Here is a 20,535-nt window from a genome sequence, read left to right as displayed (position 1 = left end):
GTCTTTCTGTTGATCAGTGTCAAAAAAAGCCAAATAAAATCCACTGTGATTCAATGTTGTAAAACAATAATGGGGTGAATACTTTTTATAGGCACTGTAGATGGTAGATTTGCTCAATGGTTGGGAGGGCTTTATCCATGATGTACTGGGCTGAATCCACTACCTTTTGTAGGATTTTCCATTCAAAGTGATTGGCGTGTCCATATCATGCTGTGATATAGTCAGTTTTAATATTGAGCAACAAGCATAACATGATCTGGGAGGTCAGCAGATCAGGCAAAATCTCTGGAGAGGAATAAGCAGTCAATGTTTTGGGTCGAGGCTCTTCATTAAGACTGGAAAGGAAGGAGTAAGAAGCTAGAATAAAGAGGTGTGGGGGAGGGGAAGGAGTAGAAGCTGACAAGAACATATCCCGGAACACTTCCTGGAATTTGTTCTAGGAATATGATCCTAGAACACATCTGACATGATCAGGAAAGCTCACCAACACCTCTACCTTCTGAGGAGGCTAAAGAGAGTTAGACTGTGCACAACAATACTCACATTATTGTACAGATGTGTAGCAACATGCTGCGTCACTGCATGGTACAAAAACTGCACTGCAGCGACGGGAGTGCTGTACAACAGATGGTCAAAACTGCCCAGTGCATCATCAGATCCAGCCTAACTCCCATCAAGGACATTATATGCAGAAAGGTGCCAGAAAGAGACCAGCAATATCATGAAGTATCCCACCAACTTTGCTCATGGACTGTTTGTTCCACTCCTGTCAGTGAGTAACCCAAAACAGTTGATCTCAACAAGCAGCAAGGCTGATCAACACATCCACCCACTAACCCACCCCACCACCACTACTTTATCATTTCCTGTCAGAGCCTATCTATGTATGGGGAACAAAGAAATGGCAGATGAACTTAATGGGGACTTTGTATCAGTCTTCACTGTGGAAGATTGTAGCAGTATGCTTGGGGTCCGTGAGTGTCAAGGAGCAGGAGTGAGTGCCAATGCTATTCCAAAGGAAAAAGTGCTAGGCAGGTTCCAGAGTCTTAAGGTAGGTAAGTCACCTAGACCAGATGGACCATGGACTAGAGTTCTGAGAGAGGTTGCTGAGGAGAAAACGGATGCATTGGTCATGATCCTTCAAGAATCACTTGAATCTGGCATGGTCCTAGAGGACTGGAAAATAGCAAATGTCACTCCACTCTTTAAGAAGGGAGGAAGGCAAAAGAAAGGAAATTATAGGCCAGTTAGCCTATCCTCAGTGGTTAGGAAAGTGTTGGAGTCTATTATTAAGAATGAGGTTTCGGGGTACGTGGAGACTAATGATAAAGTAAGTCAAAGTCAGCATGGCTTCTGTAAAGGGAAATCTTGCTTGGCAAATCTATTAGAGTTTTTTGAGGAAGTAACAAGCAGGATGGACAAAGGAGAGGCAGTGGCTGTCATTTACCTAGATTTTCAGAAGGCATTTGATAAGATGCCACACATGAGGCTGCTTAACAAGATAAAATCCTATGGCATTCCCGGAAAGATACTAGCATGGATAGAGGAATGGCTGAGGTAGAAGGCAGCAAATGGGAATAAAAGGGGCTTTTCTGGTTGGCTGCCAGTGACTATTGGTGTTCCTCAGGGGTCAGTATTAGGACTGCTACTTTTCACATTGTTTGTCAAAGATTTGGTACAATGCAATTAATGGCTTTGTGGCAAAGTTTGCCGATGATATGAAGATAGGTGGAGGGGTAGTGAGTGCGGAGGAAGCAATGTGATTGCAGCAGGACATAGGGAAATTGGAAGAATGGTCCAAAAAAGTGCCAGATGGAATACAGTGTTGGGTGCATTTTGGTGAAAGGAACAATAGTGCAGGCTATTTGCTAAATGGGGAGAAGGTTCAGAGGGACTTAGGATTCATCATGCAAGACTCCCAGAAAGTTAAGTTACAGGTTGAGTCTGTGGTAAAGAAGGCAAATGAAATGTTGATGTTCATTTCAAGGGGAACAGAGTATAAAAGCAAGGTAATAATGCTGAGGCTTTATAAGACACTAGTCAGGCTGCACTTGGAATATTTTCAATAGTTTTGGGCCCCATATCTCGGAAAGGATGTGTTGTCATTGGAGAGAGTCCAGAGGAGGTTCATGAGGATGATTCAAGGAGTGAAGGGGTTAACATTTGGCAGCTTTGGGTCTGTACTCACTGGAATTTAAATGAGTGTGGGGGAATCTCATTGAAACCTACCAAATGTCGAAAGGACTAGACAGGGTAGATGTGAAGAGGAGGTATCCAGAACCTGAGGGTACAGCCTCAAAAGTGAGGGGCGACCTTTTAGAACAGAGGTAAGGGGAAATTTCTTTAGCCAGAGAGTAGTGAATCTGTGGAATGCTCTGCCACAGACTGCAGTGGACGCCAAGTCCATTGGTATATTTAAGGCAGAGGTTGATAGATTCCTGATTGGTCAGGGCATCAACGGATATGGCGAGAAGGCAGGTTTATGGGGTTGAGTGAGATCCGGGATCAGCCATGATGGAATGGTGGAGCAGACTCGGTGGGCTGAATAGCCTCATTCTGTTCCAGTGTCTTATGGTCTTATACCTTTTCTGTACGCTGTGCAATTGATCTTTAAACACCCTCCACATGTCTACTGTAGACTTGCCAGAAAAAAGGTGTTCCCAATCAGCTCTTCTTGGTTTCTGCCTAATGCGCTTGTAATTTGCCCTACTCCAATTTAAGGTTCTCCTACAGGGACTTTGCCTATCCTTATCTATAGCTATTCTGAAAGTTAAGGAATTGTGGCCACTGTTCTCTAACTGTTCACCCACTGAAAAGTCAGTCACCTGGTCAGGCTCATTACCCTACACCAGGTCTAGAATAGCCCCTCCTCTCGTTAGACTATCCACATATTGATTTTATAAACCTTCCTGGATATATTTAACAAATTCTGCTCCATCTAAACTCCTTGCACTAAGAAGGTCCCGGTTTATATTAAGGAAGTTGATAGCCCCCATGACAGCAGCCCTGCAAGCAAGGCTGCAGGACCGGATGGTGTCAGTACCAGGGTGCTCAAAGCCTGTGCCCCTCAGCTATGTGGAGTACTTCGCCATGTCTTCAACCTGAGCCTGAGGCTCCGGAGGGTTCCTGTGCTGTGGAAGACGTCCTGCCTCGTTCCTGTGCCGAAGATGCCGCGCCCCAGCGGCCTCAATGACTACAGACCGGTGGCATTGACCTCCCACATCATGAAGACCCTGGAGAGACTTGTTCTGGAGCTGCTCCGGCCTATGTTTAGACCACACTTAGATCCCCTCCAGTTTGCCTACCAGCCGCGACTAGGAGTTGAGGATGCCATCGTCTTCCTGCTGAACCGTGTCTACGCCCACCTAGACAAGCCAGAGGGCACTGTGAGGGTCATGGTTTTTGACTTCTCCAGTGCGTTCAACACCATCCGCCCTGCTCCGCTGGGGAAGAAGCTGACAGCGATGCAGGTGGATGCTTTCCTGGTGTCATGGATTCTTAATTACCTGACTGGTAGTCCACAGTACGTGTGCTTGCAACACTGTGTGTCCGACAGAGTGATCAGCAGCACTGGGGCTCCACAGGGGACTGTCTTGTCTCCCTTTCTCTTCACCATTTACACCTCGGACTTCAACTACTGCACAGAGTCTTGTCATCTTCAGAAGTTTTCGGATGACTCTGCCATAGTTGGATGCATCAGCAAGGGAGATGAGGCTGAGTACAGGGCTACGGTAGGAAACTTTGTCACGTGGTGTGAGCAGAATTATCTGCAGCTTAATGTGAAAAAGACTAAGGAGCTGGTGGTAGGCCTGAGGAGAGCTAAGGTACCGGTGACCCCTGTTTCCATCCAGGGGGTCAGTGTGGACATGGTGGAGGATTACAAATACCTGGGGATACGAATTGACAATAAACTGGACTGGTGAAAGAACACTGAGGCTGTCTACAAGAAGAGTCAGAGCCGTCTCTATTTCCTGAGGAGACTGAGGTCCCTTAACATCTGCCGGACGATGCTGAGGATGTTCTACAAGTCTGTGGTGGCCACTGCTATCATGTTTGCTGTTGTGTGCTGGGGCAGCAGGCTGCGGGTAGCAGACACCAACAGAATCAACAAACTCATTCATAAGGCCAGTGATGTTGTGGGGATGGAACTGGACTCTCTGACGGTGGTGTCTGAAAAGAGGATGCTGTCCAGTTGTATGCCATCTTGGACAATGTCTCCCATCCACTATATAATGTACTGGTTGGGCACAGGAGTACATTCAGCCAGAGACTCATTCCACCGAGATGCAACACGGAGCGTCATAGGAAGTCATTCCTGCCTGTGGCCATCAAACTTTACAACTCCTCCCTTGGAGGGTCAGACACCCTGAGCCAATAGGCTAGTCCTGGACTTACTTCATAATCTACTGGCATAATTTACATATTACTGTTTAACTATTTATGGTTTTATTACTATTTATTATTTATGGTGCAACTGTAACAAAAACCAATTTCCCCCGAGATCTATAAAGTATGACTATGATTATTTTTACACATTTCCTTAATCTGATTACATACCTCTTCCTCAATGTCCTGGTGGCTATTGGGAATCTGTAATATAATCCCATCAGTTTCTACCCAAGTTGACTCATTGTCTGAACCCTCCATTATGTCTCCCCTGAGTGCAGCTGTGATATGATTCCTGATTAGTAGTGCAAATTTTCTCTTTTACCACTTTCTCTATCTTAGAACTTTGAAAACCTGGTACGTTAGTCACCCATTCCTGCCCCGCTCACAACTAAGTTTCTGTTATGGCCACAAGATCGTAGTTCCATGTCGTGATCCATGCTCTGTTCATCACCTTTAACCGTAATGCTTCTAGCATTAAAGTATACTGGCCATTTTGCCTGGCCACTCAGTCCTGATTCAGGGTCTCAACCCGAAATGTTGACATTTCTTTTCCTCCCATAAATGCTGCTCAATCTGCTGAATTCATCCAACATATTGTTTGTTGTTTCACATTGCAACCCTATAATTTCTTGTGTTTCTCTTTAATGTTTTTTTGCCATTAACTGTGATTAAGGGGTAACTTTATAGTAGCCAGTTAACCAACCAGCAAGTGTTAGGGATGTGGGAGTGAACCAGACCACCCAGAGGGTGTGCAAATTCTGCACATGAGATGATTGAACCCAGATCCTTAAAGCTTTCAGGTGGTGGTACTAACTGCTACATCATTGTGGCATATTTAATCCTTTGAGTCTTCCACACAAGTTTTAATCACAGATTTAAAATTACTCTCAGGCAACACACATCAAAGTTGCTGGTGAACGCAGCAGACCAGGCAGCATCTCTAGGAAGAGGTACAGTCGACGTTTCAGACCGAGCCCCTTCATCAGGACTGATCTGGAAGTTTGCCTCCAAGTAGAGTACCATGCAGATTTATGAATATATTAATATTCTAAGTGTCATTCAATCTAAAACCTGGAACTATCTGCAAAGCAACGTTGTAGAAATATCACCATTGTAAAGGCTCGAATGGTTCAAGAACGTGGCTGATCAGCATTTTCTCAAGGATAATTTGTCGTGCATTAAATATTAATCTTGTCAGCAATGCCCACATCTCAAGGAAAAAGAAGAAAAAATAACAGCTTATACCTAGAGGATTCCACACTTCTGCCACTCTATACCCAAAGAAGACTGCATGCTTTTTTTGGTTCAGTAAAATGTGATTTTAGTTCTAAAATCTATTTGGCTGCCTTGTTTCAAAACAAAAAATGGTAAATTTGGCCCAACTCCGATTTAAACAGCATTATAGTGGTTAACATATAGGCACAGTTTCTAGAAGTGAACCATACCATTTCTAACAGAACCATCCAGATCTGTTTGCACATCTCCTGACACTTAGCTATTCAGCTTTCAGAGAATGGCATCCAACCCTTAGAGTGCACTCTACCTGTGGCAGATACTTAGCAGCAACACACACATTGGGTGTGGAAAAAATGGATGCTGCAGTGAAAGGGAACAGATGTAAATAGACAGAAGTGCAAATCAACAATATATAAATCAGAAAGAAGGTCCAAATATGCAGGGAATAATGTGGGATGACATGCAGGAAACCTTCAGACCTATTGTGACAAGAGCTTGAGAGGAGGCAGTTACAGTAGACTCTTGCAGGAGTGAGGATTTCCATACAGTGCAGTACTGAAAGAAATTTCATGTTCTTGTAAGTCATTTCATAATGATCTACATATCATTATCTCGGCTCTCCTAGCTGATTATTGGTGCAAAGTGCTGGTGTTAAGGATTGCAATGCGGAGGGGGTCATTTGATTGGAGTTTTTCTTTGTGGGCCTCGAAGAAAATTTTCTGTTCATGAAGGTCAAGGCTATATTGACCCTCAAGTTCATCGCGTTTTCCAAGTGGCCACTGCAGATCTCTGCCATTTCTTCCAGTTTACTGCATAACAGATGTCACCCAGAGACTTTGTTAATCTATATGGATTTTAGTAAAGCATTTGACAAGGTTCCACACGGTAGGCTTATTCAGAAAGTCAGAAGGCATGGGATCCAGACAAGTTTGGCCAGGTGGTTTCAGAATTGGCTTGTCTGCAGAAGGCAGAGGGTCGTAGTGGAGGGAGTACGTTCGGATTAGAGGGTTGTGATTAGTGGTGTCCCACAAGGTTCAGTTCTGGGACCTCTACTTTTCGTGATTTTTATTAACGACCTGGATGTGGGGGTAGAAGGGTGGGTTGGCAAATTTGCAGATGACACAAAGATTGGTGGTGGTGTAGGTAGTGTAGAGGATTGTCGAAGATTGCAGAGAGACATTGATAGGATGCAGAAGTGGGCTGAGAAGTGGTAGATGGAGTTCAACCCGGAGAAGTGTGAGGTGGTACACTTTGGAAAGACAAACTCCAAGGCAGAGTACAAAATAAATGGCAGGATACTTGTTAGTCTGGAGAAGTAGAGGGATCTGGGGGTACATGTCCACAGATCCCTGAAAGTTGCCTTACAGGTGGATAGGGTAGTTAAGAAAGCTTATGGGGAGTTAGCTTTCATAAGTCGAGGGATATAGAGTTTAAGAGTTGCAAGGTAATGATGCGGCTCTATAAAACTCTGGTTAGGCTACACTTGGAGTACTGTGTTCAGTACTGTTCGCCTCACTATAGGAAGGATGTGGAAGCAGTGGAAAGGGTACAGAGGAGATTTACCAGGATACTGCCTGGTTTAGAGAGTATGGATTATGATCAGAGATTAAGGGAGCTAGGGCTTTACTCTTTGGAGAGAAAGAGGATGAGAGGAGACATGATAGAGGTATACAAGATATTAAGAGGAATAGGTAGAGTGGACAGCCAGCGCCTCTTCCCTAGGGCACCACTGCTCAATACAAGAGGACATGGCTTTAAGGTAAGGGGTGGGAAGTTCAAGGGGGATATTAGAGGAAGGTTTTTTACTCAGAGAGTGGTTGGTGCATGGAATGCACTGCCTGAATCAGTAGTGGAGGCAGATACACTAGTGAAGTTTAAGAGACTACTAGACAGGTATATGGAGGAATTTAAGTTGGGGAGTTATATGGGAGGCAGGGTTTGAGGGTCGGCACAATGTTGTGGGCCGAAGGGCCTGTACTGTGCTGTACTGTTCTACGTTAACAAGGCAATGCCTGCCTCCCTTGCTTAGCTGGATGAGAAAATGTGGATGCCAAGCCTAATTGTCACCACTTCCCTGTTGCTCTTGCTGCTTGTGCTCTTAATCTGTTTACTGGCCCCTATGGTCTACACCCCAGGCTTGTTTCTCTGCTTATCTGGCAGCTGCTACTGTTCTCAATTGACATTGTTGAGTAACATGTAACAGGCAATGGTGGTCTCCACAGTTAGAGGCATGTACCCTTAGAGCAGTGGTTCCCAACCTTTTTTTATGCCATGATAGCTTTGGAAAAGATAAGACTGCAAATATATGACCATGTGACACAGAAGGAGAATTAGGCCATTGAGTCTGCTCTGCTGTTCCATCGTGGCTGATTTATTTTCCCTCTCAACCCCATTCTCCCGCCTTCTCTCCGTAACCTTTGATGCCATGACTAATCAAGAACATATCAAGCTCAGCTTTAAATATACCCAATGACTTGGCCTCCACAGCCATCTGTGGCAATGAATTCCACAGATTCACTGGCTAAAGCAATTCCTCCTCATCTCATTTGTAAGGGATGTCCTACTCTGAGGCTGTGCCCTCTGATTCCAGTCACTCCTTGGAAACATCCTCTCCAAGTCCATTCTACCTAGGCCTGTTGGTATTTGGTAGGTTTCAGTGAGACCTCCCTTTATTTTTCTAAACTCCAGGAAATACAGGCACAGGGTCATCAAATACTTCTCATATGTTAGCTTTTATATTCCCGGGATCTTTCTCCTGGGAATAAACCTCCTATGGAACCTCTCCAATGCGACTACATACTTACTTAGATATGATCTTAAAATTGCTCACAATACTCCAAATGTGGTCTGACCTTTGCCTTCTAAAGCCTCAGCATTACATCCTTGCTCTTGTGTTCAGGTCCTCTGAACCGAATGCTAACATGGTGTTTGCCTTCCTTGTGACCGACTCAGCCTGTAAGTTGATCTTTCGGGAATTCTGAACTAGAACTCCCAAGTCCCTTTCCAACTCCAATTTCAGAATTTGCTCCCTGTTTTGAAAATTGCCTGTGCCTTTATTCTTTCTACGAAAGTGCATGACCGCACATTTCACTACACTATATTCCATCTGCCATTTCTTTGTCCATTCTACTAAACTGTCATAGTCCTTCTGTAGACACCATGCTTCCTCAAACATGAGGAATTCTGCAAATGCTGGAAATTCAGCAACACACATCAGCAGGCCAGGCAGCATCTCTAGGAAGAGGTACAGTCGACGTTTCGGGCCGAGACCCTTCGTCAGGTCCACCCACTTCCTCCAAACTGAAGGTGTAGCTATGGGCACCTGTATGGGTCCTAGCTATGCCTGCCTTTTTGTTGGCTTTGTGGAACAATCTATGTTCCAAACCTATTCTGGTATCTGTTCCCCACTTTTCCTTCGCTACATCGACAACTGCATTGGCACTGCTTCCTGCACGCATGCTGAGCTCGTTGACTTCATTAACTTTGCCTCCAACTTTCACCCTTCCCTCAAGTTTACCTGGTCCATTTCCGACACCTCCCTCCCCTTTCTAGATCTTTCTGTCTCTATCTCTGGAGACAGCTTATCTACTGATGTCTACTATAAGCCTACCAATTCTCACAGCTATCTGGACTATTCCTCTTCTCACCCTGTCTCTTGCAAAAATGCCATCCCCTTCTCGCAATTCCTCTGTCTCCGCCGCATCTGCTCTCAGGATGAAGCTTTTCATTCCAGGACAAGGGAGATGTCCTCCTTTTTCAAAGAAAGGGGCTTCCCTTCCTCCACCATCAACTCTGCTCTCAAATGCATCTCCCCCATTTCATGCACATCTGCTTTCGCTCCATCCTCCCGCCACCCCCCTAGGGATAGGGTTCCCCTGGTCCTCACCTACTACCCCACCAGCCTCCGGGTCCAACATATTATTCTCCGTAACTTCTGCCACCTCCAACGGGATCCCACCACTAAGCACATCTTTCCCTCCCCCCCCCCCCGGCTTTCCGCAGGGATCGCTCCCTACGCGACTCCCTTGTCCATTCATCCCTCCGATCCCTTCCCACTGATCTCCCTCCTGGCACTTATCCTTGTAAGCGGAACAAGTGCCCTTACACTTCCTCCCTTACCACCATTCAGGGCCCCAGACAGTCCTTCCAGGTGAGGCGACACTTCACCTGTGAGTCGGCTGGGGTAATATACTGCGTCCGGTGCTCCCGATGTGGCCTTCTATATATTGGCGAGACCCGACGCAGACTGGGAGATCGTTTTGCTGAACACCTACGCTCTGTCCGCCAGAGAAAGCAGGATCTTCCAGTGGTCACACATTTTAATTTCACGTCCCATTCCCATTCGGATATGTCTATCCACGGCCTCCTCTACTGTAAAGATGAAGCCACACTCAGGTTGGAGGAACAACACCTTATATTCCGTCTGGGTAGCCTCCAACCTGATGGCATGCACATTGACTTCTCTAACTTCCGCTAATGCCCCACCTCCCCCTCGTACTCCATTCGTTATTTATTTATATACACACATTCTTTCTTTCTCTCTCTCTCTCCTTTTTCTCCCACTGTCCCTCTGACTATACCCCTTGCCCATCCTCTGGGTTTTCCCCCCCTCCCCCTTTTCCTTCTCCCTGGGCCTCCTGTCCCATGATCCTCTCATATCCCTTTTGCCAATTACCTGTCCAGCTCTTGGCTCCATCCCTCCCCCTCCTGTCTTTTCCTATCATTTTGGATCTCCCCCTCTCCCTCCCACTTTCAAATCTCTTACTAGCTCTTCCTTCTGTTAATTCTGATGAAGGGTCTCGGCCCGAAATGTCGACTGTACCTCTTCCTAGAGATGCTGCCTGGCCTGCTGCGTTCACCAGCAACTTTGACGTGTGATGCTTCCTCAAGACTGCCTACCCCTCCATTTATCTTTGTATCATCCACAAACCTGGCCACAAAGCCATCAATTCCATCATCCAGATAATTGACATATAATCTATGAAATAGGCATCATACCAATCCCTGTGGAATATACTACTCATTGGCAGCCAACCAGAATAGGACCCTTTATTCCTATTCTTTCCCTTTTGCCAGTCAGCCAATCTTATGTCCATGCTAGCATCTTTCCTATTATACCATGGGCTCTTATCTTTAGCAGCCTCATGTGTAGCACCTTGTCAAAGGCTTTCTGAAAATTGAAGTGAACAACATCCACTGACCCTCCTTTGTCTATCCTGTCTGTTATGTCTTCAAATAATTCCAACAATTTTTTTCAGGCAAGATTTCCCTGTAAGGACACGAGGGTGGATTTGGACCTATTTTATCATACCCTGAAACCTCATTCTCAGTAATGGACATTATAAGTCAGGCTAACTGACTTATAATTTCCTGTCTTCTGCCTCCCTCTCTTCTTAAAGAAAGGAGTGAAATTTGCAATTGCCAGTCCTCAGGAACCTTTCTTGAATCTAGTGATTCTTGAAAGATCACTACTAATTCCTGCACAATCTCTTCAGTTACCTCTTTCAGAACCCTAGGGCATAGACCATCTGGCTTAGGTGGGTAAATCTGTGGAATTCATTGCCACAAAACATACATTGCTCATCAGAAAGGTAAGATGCCTTTGAAAACTTTAAGGGATGGTCTTCACTGAATGCTCCAAAGACCTCCTTGTACGTTGAATAGCCAGCTATGATAAGAGTACCTCCAGTAATAGAGTTATGTTTCTAAACTCACTTGATTTTAATTATGAGAATTTAGAAGTAAGATGTGCTCCAAAACGTTCAGTATTATATTCAGTACAAACTGTGGATCTTGGAAGGTATTTGAGCGGAGTGCTCCTTTCAATGGTAATAAAAACAGCAAATTGATGTGATGTGTTCCTGTCGCTAGGCATATTCTACAGTAATTCCTGTACAGAGCTTTGTGTCCAATTTATCTTGGAATTTATACTGGTGGAAACATGCCTATCACAAACAATTATGACAGGAAAAAAAACAGACATGCTATTTTAAAAAGAAACATGATGTCATGCTTGCTAATGTGAGTAGCCCCATTTAGCATGATCCCACCCCAAAATGATCTCAAACATAATCTCCTTGGGATAAAGCTGGAACTGGAAATGAATTATTCAGTACCTCATAGCAGTCTTATATAATCCAAAGTTTAGACTTACCTGTTTCAAATTGTTAACAAGAGCTTGTGATCATACACAAGGTGGCAGCACTTGATCATAACATTACTTAAAAATAGTTGTTACACCAATGACATTACAATATACTTCAAAATTTTCACTGTAATGAAAAAATTCTATTCACCTATCCACAGATTATTTGGCATTTCTTTGCACTAAAGACATGTTTAGGAGCAGAGAGGTAATGTTGCAGCTATGTCGGACCCTGGTCAGATCACACTTTGGAGTGCTGTGCTCAGTTCTGGTCGCCTCAGTACAAGTAGGATGTGGAAACCATAGAAAGGGCGCAGGGGAGATTTACGAGGATGTTGCCTGGATTGGGGAGCATGTCCTATGAAAACAGGTTGAGTGAACTTGGCCTTTTCTCCTTGGAGAGAGGGAGGATAAGAGATGATCTGATAGAAGTGTATATGATGATGGGAGGCATTGATCGTGTGGATAGTCAGAGGCTTTTTCCCAGGGCTGAAATGGCTAGCATGAGAGGGCACAGTTTTAAGATGCTTGGAAGCAGGTACAGAGGAGATGTCAGGGGTAAGTTTTTTTTATGCAGAGAGTGGTGAGTGTGTGGAATGGGCTGCTGGCGACGGTGGTGGAGGTAGATATGATAGGGTCTTTTTAAGAGACTCCTGGATAGGTACATGGAGCTTAGAAAAATAGAGGGTTATGGGTAACCCTAGGTAATTTCTAAGGTAGGGACATGTTCAGCACAGCTGTGTGGGCCAAAGAGTCTGTATTGTGCTGTAGGTTTTCTATGTTTCTAACTCTAATTTGAGATGAAATAGTGTTTTTGCAGAGGAGGCGTATTTTGTGACAGACAAGAGAAAACCTGTAGCTGCTGGAAATCCGAGTAACACACACAAAATGCTGGAGGAACTCAGCAGGCTAGGCAGCATCTGGAAAAAAAGTACAGTCGATATTTTGGGCCAAAACCCTTCGGCAGTTTGTGACAGAATTTCTTGCTGTTAAATGCACTATTAACTGTACAGTAGAGTACAGGAAGGACATGATAAGTCTTGTGGCCTTGTGTAAAGACATCAGCAACATGAAAACACTGGTCATTGATTTCAGAGAGCCAGGTGGTGTGCACCCATCAATAGTGCTGAGGTGGAGATGGTTGAGAGGTTCAAGCTGTTTGGTGTATCACAAACAATTTGTTCTGGTCTACCCACATGGACACTACACCAAGAATGTACACTGATGCCTCTACTTAACCTGAAAGGTTAAGGAAATTTGTACGTCCCATTTGACTCTTACCAATTTTTATAGATATGCCATAGAAAAGTTCCTATTTGAATGCATCACAGCTTGGTGTGCCCCAGACTTCAAGAAATTAGAGAGTTAGGAACGCAGCCCAGTCCATCATGCAAACCAGCCTCCCCTCCATTGAACCTGTCTACTTTTCCTGCTGTCTCAGTGAAGTGCTTACATAATCGTCGACCCCTTCCACCCCAATCATTTCTCTCTTCTCCTCTCTCCCATTGAGCAAATGATAAAAGAAGCCTGAGCAGGGACCACCAGCTTCCATTACTACTGTTACTAGACTCTCAAATGGACCCCACATATACTAAAAGATGAAAACAATCTCTCAATCTAACTGTAAGGGGGTTTCGACCTTTATGTTACTGCGGAGGCTAACTAAAATGGCGTCTTTGTTATGTTAATCTGGGGAATGCGGCTTTGTTGTGTTAAACGCTGAGAAAGTTTGCGCTAACAGTTTGTTTTTGCTTTAGTGTGTGATAAGAGAGTGCTATTAACCAATTGGGATAGTTGTTATGGTTTTGGTGTATTTGAAGATACTGTATGCGCGGGGTTTTGGGGGAGAAGGCGGGAGATCGAGACAGAGGATGGATGAGGTGCTGTGAGTCCGCTAACGGGATCGGACCCCGAGCGGGATGTTCGGCGAGGAGACGGAGACGGACTGGTGTGTAGCGTCTGGTCGACCACCGTTGTTGGTCCCAGGCGGCCGGTGGAGGTGGTCTGAGGGGGTCGCAGGGTGAAGAAGAAGGTCTTTGAGCTCCAACTGTTTGTGCACAAAGAGATTGAACTTTGATAAGTGTGGCGCCTTTTATTTTCCTTTTATATTTTATTCTCTTTTAATTATGTAGTTCCAGTAATATCTATAAACTGTAAATCATTTAATTGCATCTGGTGTATTGTCTGTTATTTGGGCGGGGTGGGGTACCTCACACAGCGTCCACACAAACAAGTTATCCAGTTTGGCGGGGCCGAGGCTGTTTCCCTAGACGACAGCGAGCTGAGTGACCTTGAGAGTGGCCAAGGAGTTACATTGTGGGGGCTTTGTCCGGGATGCTTGAGTCTGTTGGTATGCTGTGTGGGTGCCCTGTTTAAATCTGTAGTGTGTGTCTCTGTGGGTTATTTGCTGTTGATTGCTGTATGCGTTGTGGGTGCGGGCTTTGTTCGAGTTCAGGCTGACATTGACGAGTTGGAGGTGGCACTCGGGTCTGTCCATGCAATTGGGAGAGAGAGGAAAGAGTGGTCTGATTTGGAGGTAGAGTCTGCGAATAAATGTTCTAGCTCTGGCAGGCTCCGCCTGGCACTGGGGATAGTGTCCACCCCAGGAGGGGCGGAGACGTGTGAGACGTGGGCGGAGCGGATCTCTCAGTTGTTAGATGAGTGGCAGTGCTCGGTTGAGGGAGAGCGACAGGGATTGGTTGAAAGTTTGAGTAGGCGGGCTGGTGACGGTGTTAGAGCTGTCAGGTTCACTTACACCGTAGTAACAGCTGTCAGTTATTTGGAAGAGGGGGGAAAGTTTTCAGTGTGTCTTCTCTGGCTAGGAGGGCGGCTAAATTGCTTGTAGTGCCAGGGGGATCATTTCAGGGGATCAGTTGTTCAGCTGATCAGAGAGGTGTCGGGAAACTTAGTGGAGGCCCAGTGGGGGTACGGCCTGCGGTCTCTGGGGAAGCAATGTACCACTGAACTTCCGCAAGGAAAAGACCCTATTCCTGAAGGCTTAGAGGGGCCACGCCCCAGGGTGTCGCTATGGATAGAGGGAAGCAACGCTAAAGCTATCCTCGACCCCGGGGCACAGATCAAGTTGTTGGACAGTTCGTTTTACAACCGGTGTCTGAAGCATTTATCCTTGACAACCGCAAGGGCACCGGAGACTTTGGGTACCAGTGGCAGTAGTTATCCAGTGACGATGATTGGTTAATGACCCTGGAGGTCATGGAGGCATTTTCTGGGCACCCAGTGTGTCGAGTTGCTTCTGAGGACATGTGTAGCAGCCTTGAGCCAGTACCGAATTTAAACGAGACCTGGCGGTGGTATGGCTTGGGGAAAGTAGCTCAGGGTGAGACCCTCTTAGTAGATGCTCCGAACTACCACGAGGGAGGGGAGTTGACCGCTGAAGACACCTCAGTGAGAGAGAGGTCGCGGCAAATGGACCATGGCGGCGTGGAAGATGAAGGCAGCGTGTGTGTGGATGATGCGATGTGGTTTAATGTGCTGCATCTGAGGGGTGGATGTTGCCAGATCCTGAGGAGTGCGGCTGTTGAGCTGAAGATGGCCTTTACTAGTTCCCTAGGATTCTTCCGATCCGAAAAGATGCCCAAGGGCATATCCGGAGCCCCTGCATCCTTCCCGCGGGGCATGAGGAAGACCATGGAGGAAGTGAAGGTGTGTGGAGTTTTGACGTATGTGGATGACTGCCTAGAGCTTGGATTCGCCTGGGGGGACTATGAGGCGAGGCGAGTGGCTGAGCCCGGGCGACCGAAGCGAAGTGTCAAATGTGGAGGAGTTTTTGGCCGGAGGAGTTTGGTGCAATGTGAGGAAAATGACCCGACATACCAGTTGAACTTCCTCGTGTTGGGACAGACGGTGGTGGACCGGGGGATGGAAACCCAGGTCGTCAATCTGAATGAGACACAGGGAAGAGAGGGGATTTGCACCGCACTGCGGTCATGTACTGTTGAATTAATCCAGCGAGAAGAAACGATGACCCACCTTCGAAGGGATCAGCAGAAACTCAAGACGTCCATTCAGAGCAGATTGGAAGATTTACAAGTTGGAGAAGATCAAGGAAGTGTTCTGACTAAGTTCAACAGAAAACCGAGAGCCCAGGGAGGGGAGTTTGACTACACTCCCGAGGAGGTGAAGAAATGGAGGACAGATCTCGGAAAAGGGAGGCGGACGCTTGAAAGGAACCTGAAGATGACTATCGCGAGTTTAAATGAAGTGGAAAAACTGGAAGTTGACCTGGAAGCCGCTCTCAGGAAGAAACAACCGGAGGCTGAACATTCTTTAACTGCTGCTTTTCAGGTCAGGGTGGAAGAAGCTGGTGGGGTAACTGCGTCCCAGATTGAGATGGCCAGGAACCCTGAGTCAGAACTGCGGAGACTGTGGCGAGAGTTGAAGGAGTCCCCGAAGAAGCTGACGTCTCGACTGCAGGAGGCTGAAGGGGTAGCCCCGGCTAAATGTTTCAGTTTGGAGAAACTCAAACAGCAGCTACCGATCGAGGGAATGAGGAAGAATATGGATTCGAAGGATGATGTGCTGCACATGTGGTACATGCTGCCTTTCGCTAACTTCCCTGTGATTGAGGAAGAGACCTTTGGCCCTTCTCCCACTGAGTCAGGTGTAGTGGGGAGGGCTAGCTGTGGGCAGTCCGAGTTATGGCAGGATCAGGAAGGAGGAGAGGCGGGGCCCCAGCCACGGGACTGGGGGCTCCAAGCTGTAGTGGTGGCCTGAGTGAGAGAGGAGTTGGCAAGCAGGCCCGAGGTATCCCTAGTAGTGTCTGAGCCTTTTGGGTTTAGGTGAGGGGGTAGGGAGGTCTCAGAGGGTTAAGAAGCTCCCAGATAGGTTGGCCTATGTAGCGCCCGTGGGACGGGAGTAAGGTCCACTGTTCGGGGAGCACTGTCACTGTGTGTATCTGTGTATGTATGTGTTGTGTGTCTGCAGGACTGGTTGGCGAGTTATTTAGCAGTCATGAGGACATGACTTTATTTGGTGGGGGGAGAGAGTAAGGGGGTTTCGACTTTTATGTTACTGCGGAGGCTAATTAAAATGGAGTCTTTGTTATGTTAATCTGGGGAATGCGGCTTTGTTGTGTTAAACGCTGAGAAAGTTTGCGCTAACAGTTTGTTTTTGCTTTAGTGTGTGATAAGAGAGTGCTATTAACCAATTAGGATAGTTGTTATGGTTTTGGTGTATTTGAAGATACTGTATGCGCAGGGTTTTGGGGGAGAAGGCGGGAGATCGAGACAGAGGATGGACGAGGTGCTGTGAGTCCACTAACGGAGACGGACTGGTGTGGAGCGTCTGGTCGACCACCGTTGTTGGTCCCAGGCGGCCGGTGGAGGTGGTCTGAGGGGGTTGCAGGGTGAAGAAGAAGGTCTTTGAGCTCCAACTGTTTGTGCACGAAGAGATTGAACTTTGATAAGTGTGGCGCCTTTTATTTTCCTTTTATATTTTATTCTCTTTTAATTATATAGTTCCAGTAATATCTATAAACTGTAAATCATTTAATTGCATCTGGTGTATTGTCTGTTATTTGGGCGGGGTGGGGTACCTCACACAACATCCACATAAACAAGTTATACAGTTTGGCGGGGCCGAGGCTGTTTTCCTAGATGACAGTGAGCCGAGCGACCCTGAGGGTGGCCAGGGGGTTACATAACTAATTGTCATCCTTGCTGTTTATTTATCTACCTCCAGTGCATTTTCTGTGTATGTTCTGCATTCTGTTTTTACTATCATGATGCAATTATGTCAAGCATGATCTATCTGGATGGTATGTAAAAGAAAATCTTTTCACTACATATTGGTATATGTGACAATAATAAAGCAAAACCAATACAGGCAGACCCTGATAATTTGGGGTACATATTGTTTGAAATAATTGTATCATGTTCCACAGTGATTATATCACCTGCACTTTTGCTTCTGGTTGACTCTTAATCACTTTTGCAGTGCTTCATAAACACTCACTTTCTGAATGGCATTGAGAGGAAAGGATTTAAAAATAACTTCACTGAAAGGAGTGTTTTGGAAGCGGAATATGGAAAGGGCAGACACTTGCTCAATATGTAAGGCTGACAAATAATCCATGTATACATTTTTTCCAGGATTTATATTCCCTAAATATTAATATTCATTTCTCTGAAGCTTAATGTATAATGATTTTTGAGCTCCTTGGTTTGGTTGGAAAGACAAATGCTTAGAAATAAATACAGCACATCGGTTGTTACATTTAATATTATTAATTGTTTTTATGTTATAAGGAAATATGAATAAAATGCAGTTTAATAAAAACTCAATTATTTAAGATTTTTTACATCTCAGTTAAATTTCCCTTCTGCCTTCTTCATCCAAAAGAATGTAACTTGAGATTAATGAGTCTCCATAATTAGAATTCTCTGGTCCTGGCAACATTTCCTCTGTTTTGTAGCTATCATGTCCTCCTTGCAACCTCGTGATTATGAACTGTACATAATACTTGAGTTGTGGTTTAACTGATATTTTATGCAGTATCGGCATGACCTCCTTATTCTTCTGTGTCTTGGCCAGAAAAGGTAAGTTTAAAATTTGTCAGCTGAACATTTGTCCTGCTATTTTCAGGTATCTGTAATGATACTCCATGATCTCTCTGTATTTCCATCCTTCTATAGTGTAATTATGCGGATGTTTCTGTTTGTTTAGAACACTTACTGTTATTTGTTTGGCATTTGTAACGCTGAAGTTATAATCATCTTCAATGAGTCACCTTTTAGAGTTTTGAAAACCAGTATACACTTCAGTAAGAAGTACTCTTCAAATACAGTAGTTCATAGTTCTTCCAGGACAATGCTAAAACAAACGCCTTGTTGAAAAACTATTTGCCCTTACATTTAGCTGAGGCAAAGTCTTCAGTTTACACAAAAGTTGTAAGATTTTGTTTTTATTTTCACATGCTTTCTGACCAGTCAAAAGTCTATAGCATTACTGTAACATCATAGGAGGCAGTCCACCAGTGAATGAATTTTAGTTCTGCCTTGATAAATTATCTTCATAAATCCCATAGGATGAAGAGTTGGCTCGACAGCTGGTGGAATTGGGATATAGGGGAAGTGGAGAGGTGCTGAAAAGAGAAGAGTTTGAAAAGAGGAAGGCAACTGCTGAGGCTGCAAGAATTGCTAAAAAAAGCCAAAAGAAGTGAGTATATTCCAGTTCCTTAGTAATGGAAAATATTTCACAATTTTCTTCTTATAGGAGAGAAGCAGCATACTTGTTATTTTATATGTTAATGGACATCTGTCATCGGGGTGGTAGGAATGGAAGGCGATCTGGTTTGAAAGTGGTTTTCTCATCTGCTTCATTTGGAAAGAAGTGTATACCAAGTCAATAAAAATATAACAAAATGAATCCTATTAAGTTCCTTTGTGAGCATTAACAAATCCAATAGTCAAAGAAGTAAATGTTTAAAAATAGCATTAGGGTATTTTTTGTACACTTGTAAAGATTATTTTCCTCCTGCTGTAAACATAATAGTAGAATATTTGTTAAATTCTGTTGCTTTACAACAAATAATGTGACAATACATGATTGTATTAGTTAAATTTTTATATTTTATAATATTACATGCCACAGTGCAATTATATCAGTCCACCATAAGTGTTTAAATTATAAACAGAACGACCTAAGCACTAAGAGCAGTTTGCACTGATCATAAGTAATAAAATCAGAAGAGCAGTTTAGTATAAAAGGCGATGAGATTAATGCATGTTCTACTATCCTTTAGTGTAACTCCAAATCCAAGTTCACCTTAAGCACATTGAAAATTTTAAAGTCCATGGCCTGATTCCTGGCATAAATGTCGGGATAATTCTAATTCTAGGCTTGTAAAACTGATACTTCCAGGTTTTGTGGGTTAAATAAATTATGAGAGCTGACATATTCCTTACATCTTTTCCCAGTGGTCAAGATCCTACAACTTTTACCCATAGATTGCTAATCCTGCTGTTGAATACTGAGAGCCTCTTCTTCATCCCTGGTGGTGTCATCTCAATTCATTTTGAAATGATATCCCAATCACTCAACTTTCACTCACTAGCATGAATAGCTGTTCGCTGAATAGCATAAACAGACCACCTAGAGAGGAAACGTAAGGAAAAGACTGAGAAAATTGATAAATCATTGCTAATGCTGGTTCTGGACTGCAAGTGGCAGAGGACTAATTTATCAGTGATCTTTTCTTGGTTAAAGCAGTTATCTGAATGAACTGTTGAAAGACTTGAGCTTAGGCGCTCATTGGGATGAAATCAGAAATGGAAGTTTTGGTACAAGAAGGGCCCTCGGGCTGACAGACAAAAATTTATTGAGCTGCTATCAAGCCAAAGTAATCAAGGTACAATTATTATCGAAGTACATGTACGTTTGTATGTAGCTATATAAGACTCAGAGATTCATTCTCTTATGGGCAATCACAGCACATACAAGAAACATAGTTGAATCAATGAAAGACTGTACCCTGCAGGACAGACAAACAAACAATGTGCAAATACAAAAAGAAAGAAAAAAATTAAATAAACAAAAAATATCGAGAACGTGTGATGAAGAGACCTTGAAAATGAGTCCATAATTGTGGGAACGGTTCAGGAATGGGATGAGTGAAGTTATCCCCTCTGGTTCAGGAACCTGATGATTGGGGGTAATAACTGTTCCTGAACTTGGTGGTGTAAGTCCTGAGGCTCCTGTACTTTCCTGATAGTAGCAGTGAGAAGAGAGCATGACTTGGATGGTGG

General features: G+C 44.5%; 1 protein-coding gene across 1 annotated transcript in view; it reads left to right on the top strand.

Moving 5' to 3' along the window:
- cfap299 (cilia and flagella associated protein 299) overlaps positions 1-20,535 on the top strand; it is a 669,728-nt gene that overhangs the window by 8,204 nt on the left and 640,989 nt on the right. The window contains exon 2 of the mRNA XM_072253134.1: positions 18,816-18,946. Within this exon, the coding sequence (XP_072109235.1) occupies positions 18,816-18,946 (131 nt within the window). The remainder of the gene's footprint in view (positions 1-18,815; positions 18,947-20,535) is intronic.

Source organism: Mobula birostris, chromosome 3, assembly GCF_030028105.1.
Source record: "Mobula birostris isolate sMobBir1 chromosome 3, sMobBir1.hap1, whole genome shotgun sequence".
In the NCBI taxonomy this organism is placed as follows: domain Eukaryota; kingdom Metazoa; phylum Chordata; class Chondrichthyes; order Myliobatiformes; family Myliobatidae; genus Mobula; species Mobula birostris.
The sequence above is the reverse complement of the archived record's forward strand: the minus strand, read 5'-3'. Positions and strand labels throughout refer to the sequence as shown.